Below are 17,597 nucleotides of genomic sequence, written 5' to 3' on the forward strand. Positions count from 1 at the left end.
TAAAGGAACGTACGTGATCCTAAAGTCAATAACAGCCAATTTGCATAATTAGTCTGAGCTACTGAACTAATTAGGCGGAACTTAAAAAATACCGAGGAGCGCCACACGAGGAGAAACAAATGTTTTTGGTTTCGCCCAGCTCTGGTAAGCCACTTCTTTAATCCTTGATTAACGTATATATATATATATATATTTATATATATATATATATATATATATATATATATATATATATATATATATATATGACAGAAGCCAACAGCCACAGAAACCAACGGACCGGGGGATTTTTTATTTATTTTTTTATTTGTGGTGTTGATCAATTTAGAATATTACTGAATATGTTATCGCTTGAATCTAATTGATAAGAAAAGCAGAAGACAAAAAAACCACATGCCGCCGGTGGGATCCAAACCCACGACATCCGAATCACGCGTCCGATGCTCTACCTCTGAGCTACGGCTACGGCTGTCAAATCTTCTGCTTTCGGGGTTATTTATGTTTACAAATAACCTAACTTGAGAGTGTTCATCAGCGCCACCCACGTTCGTAAGCGGCGGACGTAGCACGTCCTGAGGTACCGCTGGTGTGACGTAGAACGTCATCGAACGGAGAGGGTGGAAGCTGTGTGAGAACCCTCTTATGCTTCCTATGACATCATGGCTGCCAGAACCGAGGCCCTCGCTAAGCAATTAAGCAGACAAGGGGAGGGGAATGAGGGGCTCGCTATAAATATGAGAGAGATGCTAACAGCCACAGAAACCTACGGGCAGAGGGGATTTTTAGCTTTAAGCGATAACAATTAGCTTTCAGTAATATTTTAAATTGATCAACACCACAAAATAAAAATAAATAAATAAATAAAGATCCCCTCTGTCCGTTGGTTTCTGTGGCTGTTGGCTTCTCTCTCATATTTATAACGAGCCCCTCATTCCACTTCTTTTGTTTGCTTAATTGCTTAGCGAGGGCCTCGGTTCTGGCAGCCTTCGCGCCATAGGAAGCATAAGAAGGTTCTCATACAGCTTCCACCCTCGCCGTTCGATGGCGTTCTACGTCACACCAGCGGTAACCCAGGACGTTCCACGTCCGCCGCTTACGAACATGGGTGGCGCTGATGAACACTCTCAAGGTTAGGTTATTTGTAAACATAAATACCCCCGAAAGCAGAAGGTTTGACAGCCGTCGCCATAGCTCAGAGGTAGAGCACCGGACGCGTAATTCGGAGGTCGTGGGTTCGGATCCCACCGGCGGCATGTGGTTGTTTTTTCTTCTGCTTTTCTAATCAATTAGCTTTAAGCGACAATATTCCTACTTGATCAACACCACAAAAAATAAATTAATTAAAAAAAAATCCCCTGTGCTCCTTGGTTTCTGTGGCTGTTAGCTTCCCTCATATTTATAACGAGCCCCTCATTTCCCTTCCCTTGTTTGCTTAATTGCTTAGCGAGGGCCTCGGTTCTGGCAGCCTTGATGCCATAGGAAGCATAAGAGGGTTCTCACACAGCTTCCACCCTCGCCGTTCGATGGCGTTCTACGTCACACCAGCGGTAACCCAGGACGTTCCACGTCCGCCGCTTACGAACATGGGCGGCGCTGATGAACACTCTCAAGGTTAGGTTATTTGTAAACATAAATACCCCCGAAAGCAGAAGGTTTGACAGCCGTCGCCGTAGCTCAGAGGTAGAGCACCGGACGCGTAATTTGGAGGTCTTGGGTTCGGATCCCACCGGCGGCATGTGGTTGTTTTTTCTTCTGCTTTTCTAATCAATTAGCTTTAAGCGACAGTAATATTCTTCCTTGATCAACACCACAAAAAAATAAATTAAGTAAAAAAAATCCCTGTGCTCCTTGGTTTCTGTGGCTGTTGGCTTCTCTCATATATATATATATACTACGGTTTAATTCAACGGTTTAATTCAACGGTTTAAAACATACGGTTTAATTCACAACATTTCGACTGGAAGACCACCTTTTTTCGAATGTGTATATAGAAGCCAACAGCCACAGAAACCAAAGAACACCGGGAATTTTTTTATATTTATTCATTGTGTGCTGTTGATGAATGGAGAATATTACTCAATATGTTATCGCTTAAAGATGACTGATTACACAAGCAAAAGAAAAAAGAACCCAATGCGGCGGGTGGGAACAGAATCCGCGGCCTCCGAGTTACGTGTCCGCTACTCTACCAACTGAGCTAGGGCGACGGCTGTCAGATCTTGTTTAGGGGGTATGACGTATTCAGTAATATTCAACAGAGATCAACACTACAAAAAAAGTAAATATCAAAAAATTCCCAGTGTTCCTTAGTGTCTGTGGCTGTTTGCTTCTCTCAAATGTATAACGAGCCCCTCTATCCCTTCCTTTATATATACCGGGTGTCCCAGCTAAATGTAACCAAACTTTTAAAAAAGTCGAAGTGTCCTAGTCCAGTGAAACCAATTCAGGGTTGTTCATAGTCGCGTGGCCTAGTCTTGAGTATTTTTTTCGCTATTCCAAGTTAATTAATTCGTTAAGTTTAATTAGCTAACTTTTTTATTACTAACTTCAGGAAGAAAGCGTCAATGCCGAAGTTTTAGATCACCTCGAAAAACCGCTAGTAGTACTGTTTCCGTGAAGTTATGATTTACGTAACTTCATTTATTGGCCTTAAAAGAAACTTGTCACGTGACCAGCTGATCGCTCACTTCTCTGCCCCAATGTGCACCCAAAGTCTCATCGAGAAGAGGACTTCAGAAAAAAATGGATTTTATTCTTTAAGGCGCGTCTTGGGACGTTGAGGTGGCACAGTTGTCATGTCGAAGCTTTTTCTTATTGTGCGGGTTAGGGTTAAAGGCCGGTAAAAAACTACTTTACGTAAATATTACTTTGCTGCAAATGTCCCAGTAAGCTGTTTCTCAAAGCGGTCTACAACTTTTCCATTGACACTTTGTTCCTCAAGTCAATAATTAAAAAGTTAGTTAATTAAGCTTAACTAATTAGTCAACCTTGAAGAACGAAAATATACTGGAGACTAGGACACGCGACTCTAAACAACCCTCATGTGGTTTTAGACGGCTAGAACACCCCGTGTTTTTTAAAAGCTTGGTTACATTTAGCTGGGACACCCTGTGTATATATATATATATATATATATATATATATATATATATATATATATATATATATATATATATATAAGAAGGGGGTGAAGATCGGATGGATCCGGTAGAGCATAAACGTAATTCGGTTGACACACGGTAGAAAAACAACAACTTTATTCTAACGTTTCGACCAGGGTCTGGCCTTCGTCAGAGTCTGACGAAGTCTCTGACGAAGAAAAAGGATCACGTAAAAGATATGTTCCTACAAGGAACTGGATCGGTCGTTTTGTACCCCCTCTAGAGCTTAATGAAACGCACGTGACCCTAAGGCGAATATAAAAATATTGCGCAATTAATCGTTATATATGTAACGATTGCACAGCTGTCATAGTTCTTTATAAAGTCAGCAATAAAATTCCAATAAGGAAAGGTGCCCGTCAGGGAGACACAATATAGCCTATGCTATTCACTGCCTGTTTATAGGAGGTATTCCGGGGCCTGAAATGGGAACAGTTGGGAATAAGAGTTAATGGAGAATACCTAAGTAATCTGAGATTCGATGATGACGTGCATTGCTAAGTCACTCAGGACATGAACTGCAAAGGACGATCAATGAATTAGACAGGCAGAGCAAAATGGTGTGGCTAAAAATTAACATGCAGAAAACCGAAGTAACATTCAACAGCCTAGCAAGGGAACAGCAGTTCGCAGTTGGTAGCCAGGTGTTGGAAGTAGTAAGAGAATATGTCTACTTAGGGCAGGTAGTGACAGCTGACCCAGATCATGAGGGGGAAATAACTAGAAAAATAAGAATGGGGCGGAGCGCATATGGCAGGTTCTCTCAGATCATGAATGGCAGTTAACCAATATCCCTCAAGAGAAAAGTATACAACAGCTCTATCTTACCGGTACTCTCCTATGGGGCAGAAACGTGGAGGCTAACAAAGAGGGTTCAGCTTAAGTTAAGGACAACGCAGCGAGCTAAGGAAAAAAAAGTTGGAGGCTTATCAAGGTTAAGCCCAGTGGATGCGAAGCAGCCTTCGTTTTCCATTCTTATTAACGTCCTTAGCGTTTGGAGGCATCTTGACCGCATACACGCCCGGCGCAAAGACGCTGGCGCGGTTGCGGGCACAGAGACTGACGCGACGGCGGGCGCGCGCCGCTTCATCCCTGGCGTGACGTCCCATATCACGTGATGCAGCGATGGTGGCGCCGCCGCCGCGTAGCGCGCGACGGCGCGAACCGAAGCGTGGAGGCCTCGCCGTGCGACGTCCGACGGCGCGTTATGAGGCCCCATCTGCAGCCGGTGTGACGTCATCACGTGACGTCACATCATGTGATCTCACTTCAAGGTCAATGGTGGCCACCGCCGGGCGTTGCGCGAAGGCCCGGAACCTACGTTAATATGCTTCGAATAAAAATGATAGGTGTAACGTTAAGAGATCTGAAGAGGGCGGAGTGAGTGAGAGAACAAACGCGTGTTAATGACATCCTAGTTGAAATCAGGAGGAAGAAGTGGGCTTGGGCGGGGCATGTAATGCGAAGGCAAGATAACCTCTGGTCCTTAAGGGTAACGGAGTGGATTCCAAGAGAAGGCAAGCGTATATAGCAGAGGGCGGCAGGAAGTTAGATGGGCGTATGAGATTAAGAAATTTGCGGCAATGCGGTGGCTGCAACTGGAGAGGGACAAGGCTAATTGGAGAGACATGGGAGAGGCCTTTGCCCTGCAGTGGGCGCAGTTAGGCTGATGATGATGATGAATCTTTGCTAACTAAATAAACGGAATATAATAAACATACTGAAGAGCGCTAGATGACAGGAAACATTGTGCACTTGTTTCAATCACATCTGGGGCGCCACTTTTTTTTGTCACTTTTTTTGTTTAATCCTTGGTCCAAGTTACGTGAAACGCACTGTATGCATGTATGGAAAAGCCAACAGCCAGAGAAAGCAAGGAGCACAGGGATTTTTATATTTTCTAGTGTTAATCAATGGAGACTATTACTCAAAATTTTATCTCTTAACAATAATTGATTACAAATGCTTAAGAAAAAACAACCACATGCCACCGGTGGGTACCGAACCCACGACCTCCGAATTACGCGTCCGGGGCTCTACCAGCGGAGCTACGGCGACGGCTGTCAGATCTTCTGCTTTCGGAAGTATTGATGTTTACAAGTGACCCAACCTTGAGAGTGGTCATCAGCGCCACCCACGTCCATAAGTGGCAGACGTAGTACGTCCTGAGTTACCGCTGGTGTGACATGTAACGCCAAGCTGTATAAGAACCCTCATGCTTCCTATGGCACAAAGCCTGCCAGAACCAAGGCCTTCGATAACAGTTAACCGAGAAAGTTAACCGAGGCCTTAACGAGGGCCTCGATTCTGGCAGCCTTGATGCCATAGGAAGCATAAGAGGGCACTCGCACAGCTTCCACCCTCGCTGTTCGACCTCGTGTCACGGACGAGCGAAGACGAAGGAGTTGAGTGCGAACGTGGTGGAAGTTGAAGGCGCAAAAGATTTGCTCAAGGTCGATGCACACCAGGTGTAGCAGGCGTACCAAGTGAGTCCCCGATGGTGTTAGCACTACGTTTGCACTTCCAACTCCGTCTTCGCTCGTCCGTTGCTCCACGTGTGTGTGCGTGTGTGCGCGCGCGCCTGTGAATGCGTGTGTGCGTGCGTGTGTGCATGCGTGTGCGTGTGTGTGTTTGTGTAGTGAATATGAAGCGAATACTATCCAGGTTAAAAACGGAATTTGTTTTTTATAGATACCACAGTACATGCCTACAGCTCCAAAAGGAGTGTAGTGAAGAAGTTATTAAATATTGATTAATTTTTATAGCGCAAGGGTTCCGCTCGTCCTAATCGCGCCATAGCACAATGTTTTCCCCTCCAATATTCCTCCAATAATCAGCTGAGCACCGGGAGACGGAAAAGCATGCACCCATTGAATCATCGTGGGGTACCTGGTGGGAGGCATTGCGCGTCAGACCCCACGTCATCCGCCGGAGTAGAACAAGCTCGAACCACAAGGTCACCGCTGAGTTTAGTGCGCACAGTTAGCGCTTATCCAGCGATGGTTCGGTCATGTTTAATTATATACAACACGGAGCCATAGGTAAGACGAACACATTTTTTTATGAGACATGATCCTCATGGGCGGGCGCAGGGTGTCCCACATGCGCTTTCTTACATACGCATGTAGTAGCTCAATGTTCTCACGCGGTGAAAAGCCCCTGACCGACACTTGGAACGAGGGTCGTCATAGTCCACATCATACAAGGCCAGACCGTGCTTCTTGGGAGGACTTGGCAGGCGTCCGAAGAAGGCCGTCGCCTGTGAGGAGACACAAACTTGTGCACACTCAACGGACCCACACCGCAAAATGCCGCACGTGTACCATACACCATGAATGTATGCAAACCTCACATCTCTTTACGAAATTTGAAAAAACAAAGCGAGTGTTATTCCATACTAAAACAGTTGTGACGTATTAACCAGCGCAAAATAAAAAGTGACAAGAAGGAGGTTTTCACAGGGAACAGCGATCAACACAATGGTCCGTGTAAAGCCATGGTGTTAGATTTTTTGTTTTCTGCGACAGTTATCATGTCGAAACAGCTTAATTTTGTTAGGATCAAACCCTCACACGCAGGCTCAGTTTAAATACAAAATTCCAACTTCGTTAATGAAACCCGCTACCAACCGAAGAAAGTCTTAGGAAGTTATGGTCCTTTCCAATCATTTAACTTCCAGGTATCTCTCTGTAGTCGCGCTGAAGAAAGCATTTAATGTGAATATTGGTAAGCTGACAACGGAAGTATTTGTTCTCCCTTCAAATAATTTGTTCACCAATGTAATTCTTCAAACAAAAAACAGCCCATTCGCTAATCACTGCCTGCTTGCGGCAGGTGTCGACTTTGTGTCACTCGCTGCCGACACCGACGTAGCCGAAGCGCGCACTGCAAACTGTGACATGATTTGTACGCCTGAAAGCGAGGCGTTTTCTTAATCGCATCGTTAGTGACACCGATGTCAAGTGCAATGAGGATAATTTACAGGTGGTCGATAATCACCCTTATTTCCATTTACGGTTGACGTGTTCGAACAGGCAAACAATATGACGGGAGACAGATCAAAGGATACGTTATCACAAGGACGCTTTGCGAGATCTGTCTTCCAAAGACCAGGTATTATCGAGAGCTCATCAAAAGTGGGCGCCACAGCTGATGTCAGAACCTTCCTCTTAAACAATGGTTCCACCATTTTTGTACAACCGTCACCCCGAAATAGCATCGAAAGAGTTTAATATGCAGCTTTCCCTCACACTGCATCTCTCATCACACCTTTCCCTCGGTGTTTCCCGATACGCGGATATTGCACCAACTGGTCGCACCTGTACTGGTGCAGCCCAGCAATCTCTACTTGGCCAGTCCTCGGCTCTTCTACTAGCCGTGAATGTTAGCTCAATCAAAGAGAAGGTCGTACTCCGCGCTGAGACAGACCGAAGTCTTGCGCTCCCTTGCACGAGCCAAGCGTTACACAGCCTAGACACGGGGCTAGTGTACAGGAGAGCACGGTCATATTTTTCCCAAATAAGAGCGCCACCGTAGTTTTGTGTCAGCCCAGATAACCACGCCAGCACTCTAGCGCCTGATCTACACAGCGGCGCAGTCGTCTTATTCCAGCCTGTGCATGACTGAATAGCCCAAACTTCCGCTCACTGCTTAATTTGCTGTAAGAAGTAGGCCATCGAATTGTGCACACATTTTGTCCTGTTTAAAGCACCACCAAACAAAGAACAGGACAGATAGCATGCATACGAGTTACTGTGCTAAATACTTTGAGCAAAGAATCGAAATCGTAATGATTTCCTATCACACAAGTGAACTTCCAGCACTTTCCTTGCCTCTCCTGACCGCTACTCCACGCCGTGCCCTCCTGACTTGAGAACATAGAAAATATTAAGCGTTTCCCTCCTTCGATACATTTCAAGATGAGAACGCTAGCAGGGACGCTATAAGAGATGCTAGATACAGCTCCGAGCAAAGTAGCTGCAATACCTGACATATGCAGTGCCTGTACTACACCATTTCAGTAGGTATAGCATCTAAAAAATTTTAAAAGCTTATGCGCGCCGCCCGCAATGATGCCAGGTGTTGTAAACGTAGAAATCAAATCACACTGATGCGCCTAATTAGGCTAATATTAGTTTTTCAGAGACGGCAAACGTAGCAAGGGGCGGCGAAAAGTAAGGTGGGCACATGAGATTGAGAATTTCGCGGAGATACAGTGGCCACAACTGGCAAAGGACAGGTTTAATTGGAAAGACATGGGAAAGGCCTTTGCCCTGCACTGGGCGTTTTGAGGCTGATGATGATGATGACGTGATCACCAAGTTCTTCTTGGCCTTGGCGTTATAAGTTTGCACTGAGCGAAATGAAGAAAAAGTGTTATATTCTTAAATTAAGCAATAATTCTGTCGTTTATGCCACAAGCATCGGTGTAGGTAGACAGAGTCATAGAATCTATATTTACTCAGAGTATACATGGGGTGCAAATGTCCTCGGCGTGCTTTCTACAAGCGGCCCACATCAGCTGCCCTAACGAATAGGACCCGAGATTACGTCGCGCATTGAGGCCATGGTTATCTTACCTTCTTGAGCATGTTGTTCGAGGAGTCCCACGTCAGAAGTTGTCCAGAGTCCCAGTTGCCCTTGTACATGTACCAACCGTATGATTCCTCGTACCCTCCGCCATCAATGCAGACCTGGGTTGTATATGGTGAGTCATTGCCAGTGAAATAACGTTAACGAGACAATAAAACAGGCGTTTAGTATGGCTATAATGTTCTCTTGCCACTATTTTTTACAAAACAAAATACCAGGCCATGGTTTAACCTTCTACGTAGCCTTAAGATTCGTGTTGACTTTCTGAAAATGTAATTCTGAAAAGAAGCATATTAAACCAGCGTCAACAACGCTGCGTACCACCTGACGCCAAAGATCTCGAAGAAATTTTTAGCTGCTTCCTCGCTCTGCCTTCTTGCCTATCTGCCTAACACAGTCTTCTATCTGACCACTTTTTACAGCATTATTCCGCTAATCTCACCCTTGGCAGTTGGCGATACCTTCAGTTGCCGGCGTGCCGTTGCCTTTTTTTTTTGTAAGCAATCAGTACTGGAGGAATTCAGTTCCTACAGCGAATTGGTTTCGCTGATGTTTTAGATGCACTCGTACGTTATGATCGCCTATAGCGACTCCACAAAAAAGATGCATATTCTTTTATGTCCGGCCAGGACGCAGTCATGAAAGAGAAACTTCGTGGCTAAGGCAAAGCTTATCTAATATTGATACAGCCCTGTCAGGCATTCAAATGAGCAGTGGATTAGAAGCCAGAGCTAGCCAGCAACGCGAATCACAGAAAATACTCGGAATCAATAATATTAATGCGGCAACCACATGGAGCCAACATAGTTGCGGGGAGATTTCAGGCGGAAAGGAGAATATCCACCGACATTGAGAGTACGATTCCAAATAAAAGGCAGCATTGCCTGCAGCCGCTGAGGGTCGCTTGGAGTGATAAGATAGGCATTTCGCTAGGACATCGTGACAGCAGCTGCCACCTGAGGAGCTGCATGTAGATCAGCAAACCTACCTACCAACCCACCTACCCACCTACACACCCAGCCACCCACCCACCCACCCACCCATTTACCTACCCACCTACCCACCTACCCACCCACCTACCTACCCATTTACCTACCCACCTACCTACCCACCTACCCACCTACCTACCTACCCACCTACCCACCTACCTACCTGCCCACCTACCTACCTACCCACCTACCTACCTATCTATCTACCTATCTATCTATCTATCTATCTACCTACCTACCTACCTACCTACCTATCTATCTATCTACCTACCTACCTACCTATCTATCTATCTACCTACCTACCTACCTACCTATCTATCTATCTATCTACCTACCTACCTATCTATCTATCTACCTATCTCTCTATCTCTCTCTATATATCTCTCTCTATCTATCTATCTATATATATATATATATATATATATATATATATATCTCTATCTCTCTCTCTCTATCTCTCTCTATCTATCTATCTCTCTATCTATCTATCTCTCTATCTATCTATCTCTCTCTCTATCTATCTCTCTATCTATCTATCTCTCTATCTATCTATCTACCTACCTACCTACCTACCTATCTACCTATCTACCTATCTATCTATCTATCTATCTATCTATCTATCTATCTATCTATCTATCTATCTATCTATCTATCTATCTATCTGTCTATCTATCTATCTATCTATCTATCTATCTATCTATCTATCAATCTATCTACCTACCTGTCTACCTATCTATCATCTATCTATCATCTATCTATCTATCTTCTATCTATCTATCTATCTATCTATCTATCTATCTATCTATCTATCTATCTATCTATCTATCTATCTGTCCATCTGTCTGTCTATCTGTCTATCGATCTGTCTGTCTGTCTGTCTGTCTGTCTGCCTGTCTGTCTCTATGTATGTCTGTCTCTCCATCTGTCTGTCGGTCTGTCTGTCTATCTATCTACCTGTCTATCTATCTCCTATCTATCTACATACCTATCTATCTATCTACCTATCTATGTACCTGTCTACCTACCTATCTAGCTACTTACCTATCTATCTACCTATCTATCAACCTATCTATCTATTTATATATTATTTATCTATTACCTATCATCCTATTACCCATCTATCTATCTATCTATCTATCTATCTATCTATCTATCTATCTATCTATCTATCTATCTATCTATCTATCTATCTATCTATCTATCTATCTATCTATCTATCTATCTATCTATCTATCTATCGGCAGCGCCATCTGTCCAGCAGGGCCTATCTTTCCTACTGTTGACTTTAATTACGATAATCATAAGTATTCTGAAATATCAAAAAGTCCAATCAAGCCCCCGACAAACGTCTGGCCTGGCGTATGCTTAGGAGCATGTGTCGCGTAGCTAGGGTGCCTACCTGCCACTGTTGGCATTGTGGAAAAAAAAAACCAATACGAAACGTTTTAAATCACAGCGTATATCACATGCCGGCTGCAAACATCTCGTGATAATTTATTGCACATGCTCGTGGCGCCGTTAACTTTTACAGCGAAACTACACCAAACAATTATTCACTTTTTTCAGCGAACTCGGGTCTGCACTAGAGCGAGAGGGTGGTAATTCAGCATCTCCAAACACCTCTTCCGAATGGGTTTGGGACTAAGCTTTCACATCGCCGTCGTCCACTGTGAGCAGTCTAGAGAGCATCGCGGCATTAGCGGGAAATACGGTGATGTGGGTGCGCGCTTTCGGCTGCGCGCACCAACATCCCCGTATTTCGCGCTAGTACCTCGATGATCCCAGTTTAAACGTTCCATAGAAACAGTGCATGTGGAATTGCTTATTCCGTTTATTTTGTTTGCCCTCAATGGCATAAAAGCATTCAAGAAGGGAGGGATGGGATAAAATGTAAAAGCATAAACAGCACGCAACCAAATAATATTTAAGTTAGAAAGGACGCCCAACAAAGATATTTCAGGACCTACTCGGTTACTTCATAAGGTATGACTGCGGGCAAGTTGCAGCTAGCCTTTTTAAGTTCTCGCTTAGCCGCCGTTTCACTGAATGCAGACCGTGGATGTAAGAGGTGGGAACGGTTCCTAGGGAGTGGTTAGCGTTGCCCCGCATCTGCTGAATATGCCATAACTTAAGAGCCTTCTGCGCGGGCGCGCTTGGTGCCCAGCACAATAGTTCCCTCGAGGTCAGTCTTCTGGTGACATGCCTCACAGAGTGCCTCCAGCGCGCTGCGTTCCCCGCTTCTTTTTATTTTGTTTGCGTCCTTTCCAACTTTAATTACATTTCTTTTCCAACCAGATACACCTCTATCGGAAGTTTTCTTTTGGACCAAACAAAGTGCAAGCTGGAAAGTGATGCTAATCTAAAGAAAGCAAACAAACAAAGCATGAAAAGCGCGAAGCGAAACAAAATACTGTTAGATTTTCAAATAGAATGGGCATATAAGCGCACCAGTGAATAAAAACAAGGCCATATTCTCAAAAACCCAAGCTGCAGAGCTAAAATACACGTGGTCATATTCGCACATCTAGCACACACACAGGCGCGCACAGCAGCACTCCGCACGCACAGTCTTCATGGCACAGAAAATGCAGTTCCTTTGCGTTTTTCACAAACTTTTCTGACCTATTCCGTATTACGTGTTGCTGTGTGATTTTCACAAATTCATTACGGAATACGGACACAGAAGCTATTTAATGTGTTCCGTATGCGTGGTCTGTACAGTCCTACAAACTCCGCTTCAGTTTGAGCAACACGAAAAACAGATTGAATAATGAAAAACTACATGAAAACTTTCAGCCACTCTATCAATACTGAGGGTAAGCTGGCTCTAAGAGCGCCAACGATACAAATTTGTCAGGTGTTTAGGCACTAGACGCAAACTGCCGTACAAGATTCATACCTTCGTCTCCAACTCATTACAATGATGGGTGTGCCTCGATTGTAGAATGTTTGAGGCCTAATGATGTCAGAAATTGAAAGTTGAAAGCATGCACTATAACAACCTTACCATGGCAGTATTCGGAGGGTCGCTGCAAGAAATTCAACGCGGCTTGAACCTAGTTATAGGAACGAAAGATCTGTTAAGTATGGTCTCCGTTGTCGGAAATCGAATGCCAACGTCAAGGGCCAAGTCACAGGTGAAGGTCAGGTACCCAGTGGTCATGGTCATATGATCGTGTGGCCATACTACAGTAGCTTGGACCACAACACCACGCAGGTAAGTTCGGTTTGAAATTGTGAGGCATTGAAGGTTATCGTCTCAACCACACCGAAACCGAAAGTTGTACCCCGAGCAACAAAGCTCTCGCTCTAAAAAAGATTTCTACGTATTCGTACCTGCTCATAGAGCGTAGGACCCCACGATTTTATCGTGTAGTAGCCAACCGAGTGGGACGTATATCGGTCGTAGTAAAGTTTCCACGTCGAGGCTGCCATTGTGAATGATGGCATGTACCACATGCTATCACTTAGCGTCGTGGACTTCCATTGGTCCGCGATGAGAGCCTGGATTAAAGAATAAAAATAGCGTGCGCGAACATGGGCGGCAGCACCAAAGCTACAAATTTTCGAAGTGGAGAACCAGTCACAAAGCACAACGACGACAAGAGACACGTACGCCACGATGACTGAATAACCAACCGCGCTTTAATATAAGCAACAACCTCCCAGCAAGGCTAAAATGGGCATATGCAGCACAGCAATCGTCAAATCCCGGAAATAACGAAGGAAGAAAAGCAGCGTATCTATCGCCGGTAATCTGTAAAAGCAAATTAAGTGGTACTGATGCACCATGCATACTGATGAAGTATGCTTCTAGAACTTCGCGCTCCTCTCCACCCCTAGCTCTGCCAAGAATGCCAACATTACCGCACAGAGGGTCTCGTCCTTGTCCTTTTTGACTGGTTCTCCCCTGTCATGTACCAAATGGCCCAGATTTCCACTCTTCTACAAATTTTACTTGCTCTGCTTGCCCTTTCAAAAAAAGAAACTCATTCCTTCTTAATGCAAGAAGTATTTTATTCACAAAAAATTGCCCGCGGCTTAGCTCGGCTACGCTAGGATATACGTGGGCATACGACAGAGCTGGCGAAGCGAGCGGAGGCGAGCGCAACGACGAAGAAAGTGGTGTGACGTCATACCAAACGGCGGCGGCGACTCTGCGGCGAGGCGCGCGGTGTAATGCATGCCAGATGGCGCGGCGAGCGCGCGGAGTCCGCCAGCTGCGGCGGTTGCTAGGCAACTGCTCAAAGTAGGTCTCTCTGCCTCCTCGGAGCACCACCAGAGCGAAATCGCAAGTTCGTGTCCAATGTAGCTTTCGCTACAAAACCCTTCCTGGCTTTGCGCCCCCATTTCAGTATGGCAACTAACCAGGACCAAGCTCCTTGTGTACAAGGGGCAATAACATCCAACGTGGACTGCTTGTTATACAAGCAAGAAAGCTTGATATTTTCCTAAGCATGCTGATTTCTCTTCCATAACGACTCTATATGACAGGAAGCAATAAAAACAAAATTTCCTGACACCTCAAGGGCAGTGTTGAGTCTCAACATGATTATAATAGGACGTGAATAACTAATCCTTGGCGTCATGCTTAGTATTCTTGATGTATTTTGATAAAAATTTTCCTCCCGCGAGACCGTTTAGCTCGTCAAGAGAATAATGGCACACTTTCCGACTTGCTATCGGCGACCGGTGAGAGTGTCACAAAGCCTCAACCAAGGATTGAAATATAAGCGCTAGTTTCACAGCATTCCTACATGTAAGTGACGCTGACAAAACTGCATGTTTCCCCACTCTTATATCTGCTCTCAAATAGGATAAAATTACATGTAGCAATGAGAACATTACCAATAGGCAGGATACCGATATAAGGACGGATTTCTCAATATTATAACTTGTTGCGAAAGATTTTTTTTATTGATTACTACATGAGCAGAATAACCGAGGTGCTCTAAGATGGAGGCTGCTTGAAGACTTTTGCAACGGACGCCCTAATTTCAAGGTAAGGTAAAAATTTCACTTAAATCAGTGCAACTGTCTATGAGATTGGAGAAAAGGCAGTGAAATGCCCTGAACAGCACCATCGCCTTCCCAACCACCGAAATAGGTTGCACCCACATCGTCCAATGAATCTCGGCTCTAAGCATCGCACAGTTTTTTCGGGGGACATGGATGAAGTAGATGCTGCTCTATCGCTAGTTAATTCATGATTATTAGAAACAAAACTCCGAAAGCACTTCCATTCAATAAACAGCTCTATTTTTTTCACCGCGAACTTTTGTCCTCAATAAACTATTCGTACACTGCTGGTATTAGGGATGTGAAATATTCTGTGTAGCCAATAGGTGCAGATGTGTGTTCCAAAATTTGCAGTCATCATTATATGGGCAACGGAGGCAGCTAGAACAGACTGCAGAAGGCACTGAAGGTACTCTGGCCAGTGCATTATCCGAATAACGAGGGCATTTGCCATACTTACGAACTTTACCAACACAGGAAAGTTTTCCTTTTTGTCCGCGTGGTCTCGGCAGCGGGTGCCACAGGAAGATAAGGATCCTCAACATTCGACTGGCCGCCTGTTACCCCATAACGGTTTCCTTTTTTTATCGTCACTTCATACGTGCTCATCACCGACACCTGTAAAGGGCCCTTCCAGTCCATAACCGACAGAGCGGATCCACGTTGCAAAATGCACTCACCGCACATTCTCTTCGCTATCAGATAAGGAACTGAACAAGCCCTCTTGCACTGCCGGTACCCTGGACTCTTACTCATCGGCAAGTTCGTCATACCGAAGTGACTCTCGAGCGGATCCACGTTGCAAAATGCACTCACTGCACATTATCGACAATATCACAAAAGGAACTCAACAAGCCCTCTTGCACTGCCGGTACCCTGGACTCTTACTCATCGGCAAGTTCGTCATACCGAAGTCACTCTCGACCGGATCCACGTTGCAAAATGCACTCACTGCACATTTTCGACCCTATCACATAAGGAACTGAACAAGCCCTCTTGCACTGCCGGTACCCTGGACTCTTACTCATCGGCAAGTTCGTCATACCGAAGTCACTCTCGAGCGGATCCACGTTGCAAAATGCACTCACCGCACATTCTCTTCGCTATCAGATAAGGAACTGAACAAGCCCTCTTGCACTGCCGGTACCCTGGACTCTTACTCATCGGCAAGTTCGTCATACCGAAGTGACTCTCGAGCGGATCCACGTTGCAAAATGCACTCACTGCACATTATCGACCCTATCACATAAGGAACTGAACAAGCCCTCTTGCACTGCCGGTACCCTGGACTCTTACTCATCGGCAACTTCGTCATACCGAAGTGACTCTCGAGCGGATCCACGTTGCAAAATGCACTCACTGCACATTATCGACAATATCACATAAGGAACTCAACAAGCCCTCTTGCACTGCCGGTACCCTGGACTCTTACTCATCGGCAAGTTCGTCATACCGAAGTGACTCTCGAGCGGATCCACGTTGCAAAATGCACTCACTGCACATTATCGACCCTATCACATAAGGAACTGAACAAGCCCTCTTGCACTGCCGGTACCCTGGACCTTACTCATCGGCAAGTTCGTCCTACCGAAGTGACTCTCGAGCGGATCCATGTTGCAAAATGCACTCACTGCACATTATCGACCCTATCACATAAGGAACTGAACAAGCCCTCTTGCACTGCCGGTACCGTGGACTCTTGCTTATCGGCAAGTTCGTCATACCGAAGTGACTCTCGAGCGGATCCACGTTGCAAAGTGCACTCACTGCACATTATCGACCCTATCACATAAGAAACTGAACAAGCCCTCTTGCACTGCCGGTACCCTGGACTCTTACTCATCGGTAAGTTCGTCATACCGAAGTGACTCTCAACTCCCACGGATCCGCTTTGCAAAATGCACTCACTGCACATTCTCTACCCCATCAGATAAGGAACTGAACAAGCCCTCTTGCACTGCCGGTACCCTGGACTCTTACTCATCGGCAAGTTCGTCATGCCGAAGTGACTCTCGAGCGGATCCACGTTGCAAAATGCACTCACAGCACTTTATCGACCCTATCACATAAGGAACTGAACAAGCCCTCTCTCACTGCAGGTACCCTGGACTCTACTCATGGGCAAGTTCGTTATACTGAAGTGACTCTCAGTTTATAACTGCACTAGAAAACAGAATGAACAATTCTAGGGTGAAGGCACAGACTGCTAACCAATGTTTCGACAATGGGGATTGTTTTCCTCAGGCAAATACTATGCACTTAGAATTGCGAGGTAGTTAATGCCCGCCCTGACGTGACTCAGGCTATGATGGATGCCGCAGTGGAGGCCTCCAGAATAATTTATACCAATCGTGGTTCTTTACGGTGCGCTATGTGACGATGCGCTTTTGTATTTCGCCTCCCTCCAAACACGGCCGTAGCGGCCGGTATTTAATTCGCGACCCTATAATAAGCAGCCGAACGCTAATGCCACTGTGCAACCGAGGCGGGTAAATACATGTTGCACGGTTGACTTGTGTACTATCGGGTACAAAGGTGGTATAGTCCACGCGGCGGGAGCCGGTGCAACGGAAAACTGCGCTGCAACGCCATCTACAGGCGGCATCTGGGATCGAGACAGCCTGTGCGTGACCTTTATTATCAGCACGCATGTCGCCTGGCTCGTTTCATGTTTCGCGCTCTAGCTCGCCAAAACTCCGCTGTTCTCCGTTGCTCTGGCTCCCGCCTCGTGTTTTGTGTCTGATAGTACAACGACATAAATATGCAGGTGCAAACTTGCTTGTAATATTTTTAAAATAGAAGCACGGTTTTTTTAACCACATAGACGCAAGGTGGA

General features: G+C 45.4%; 1 protein-coding gene across 1 annotated transcript in view; it reads right to left on the reverse strand.

Moving 5' to 3' along the window:
• Window positions 1-6,262: 6,262 nt before the first annotated feature.
• LOC149334162 (uncharacterized) overlaps window positions 6,263-17,597 on the reverse strand; it is a 71,820-nt gene continuing 60,485 nt past the window's right edge. The window contains exons 11-13 of the mRNA XM_089556209.1: window positions 13,079-13,246; window positions 8,741-8,854; window positions 6,263-6,420 (exon numbers count right to left, since the gene is read on the reverse strand). Coding sequence (XP_089412335.1) covers window positions 6,274-6,420; window positions 8,741-8,854; window positions 13,079-13,246 — 429 coding nt within the window. The 3' untranslated portion in view covers window positions 6,263-6,273. The remainder of the gene's footprint in view (window positions 6,421-8,740; window positions 8,855-13,078; window positions 13,247-17,597) is intronic.

Source organism: Amblyomma mixtum, chromosome 8 (genome assembly GCF_055824585.1).
Source record: "Amblyomma mixtum isolate Tamu chromosome 8, ASM5582458v1, whole genome shotgun sequence".
NCBI classification, from domain to species: Eukaryota; Metazoa; Arthropoda; class Arachnida; order Ixodida; family Ixodidae; genus Amblyomma; species Amblyomma mixtum.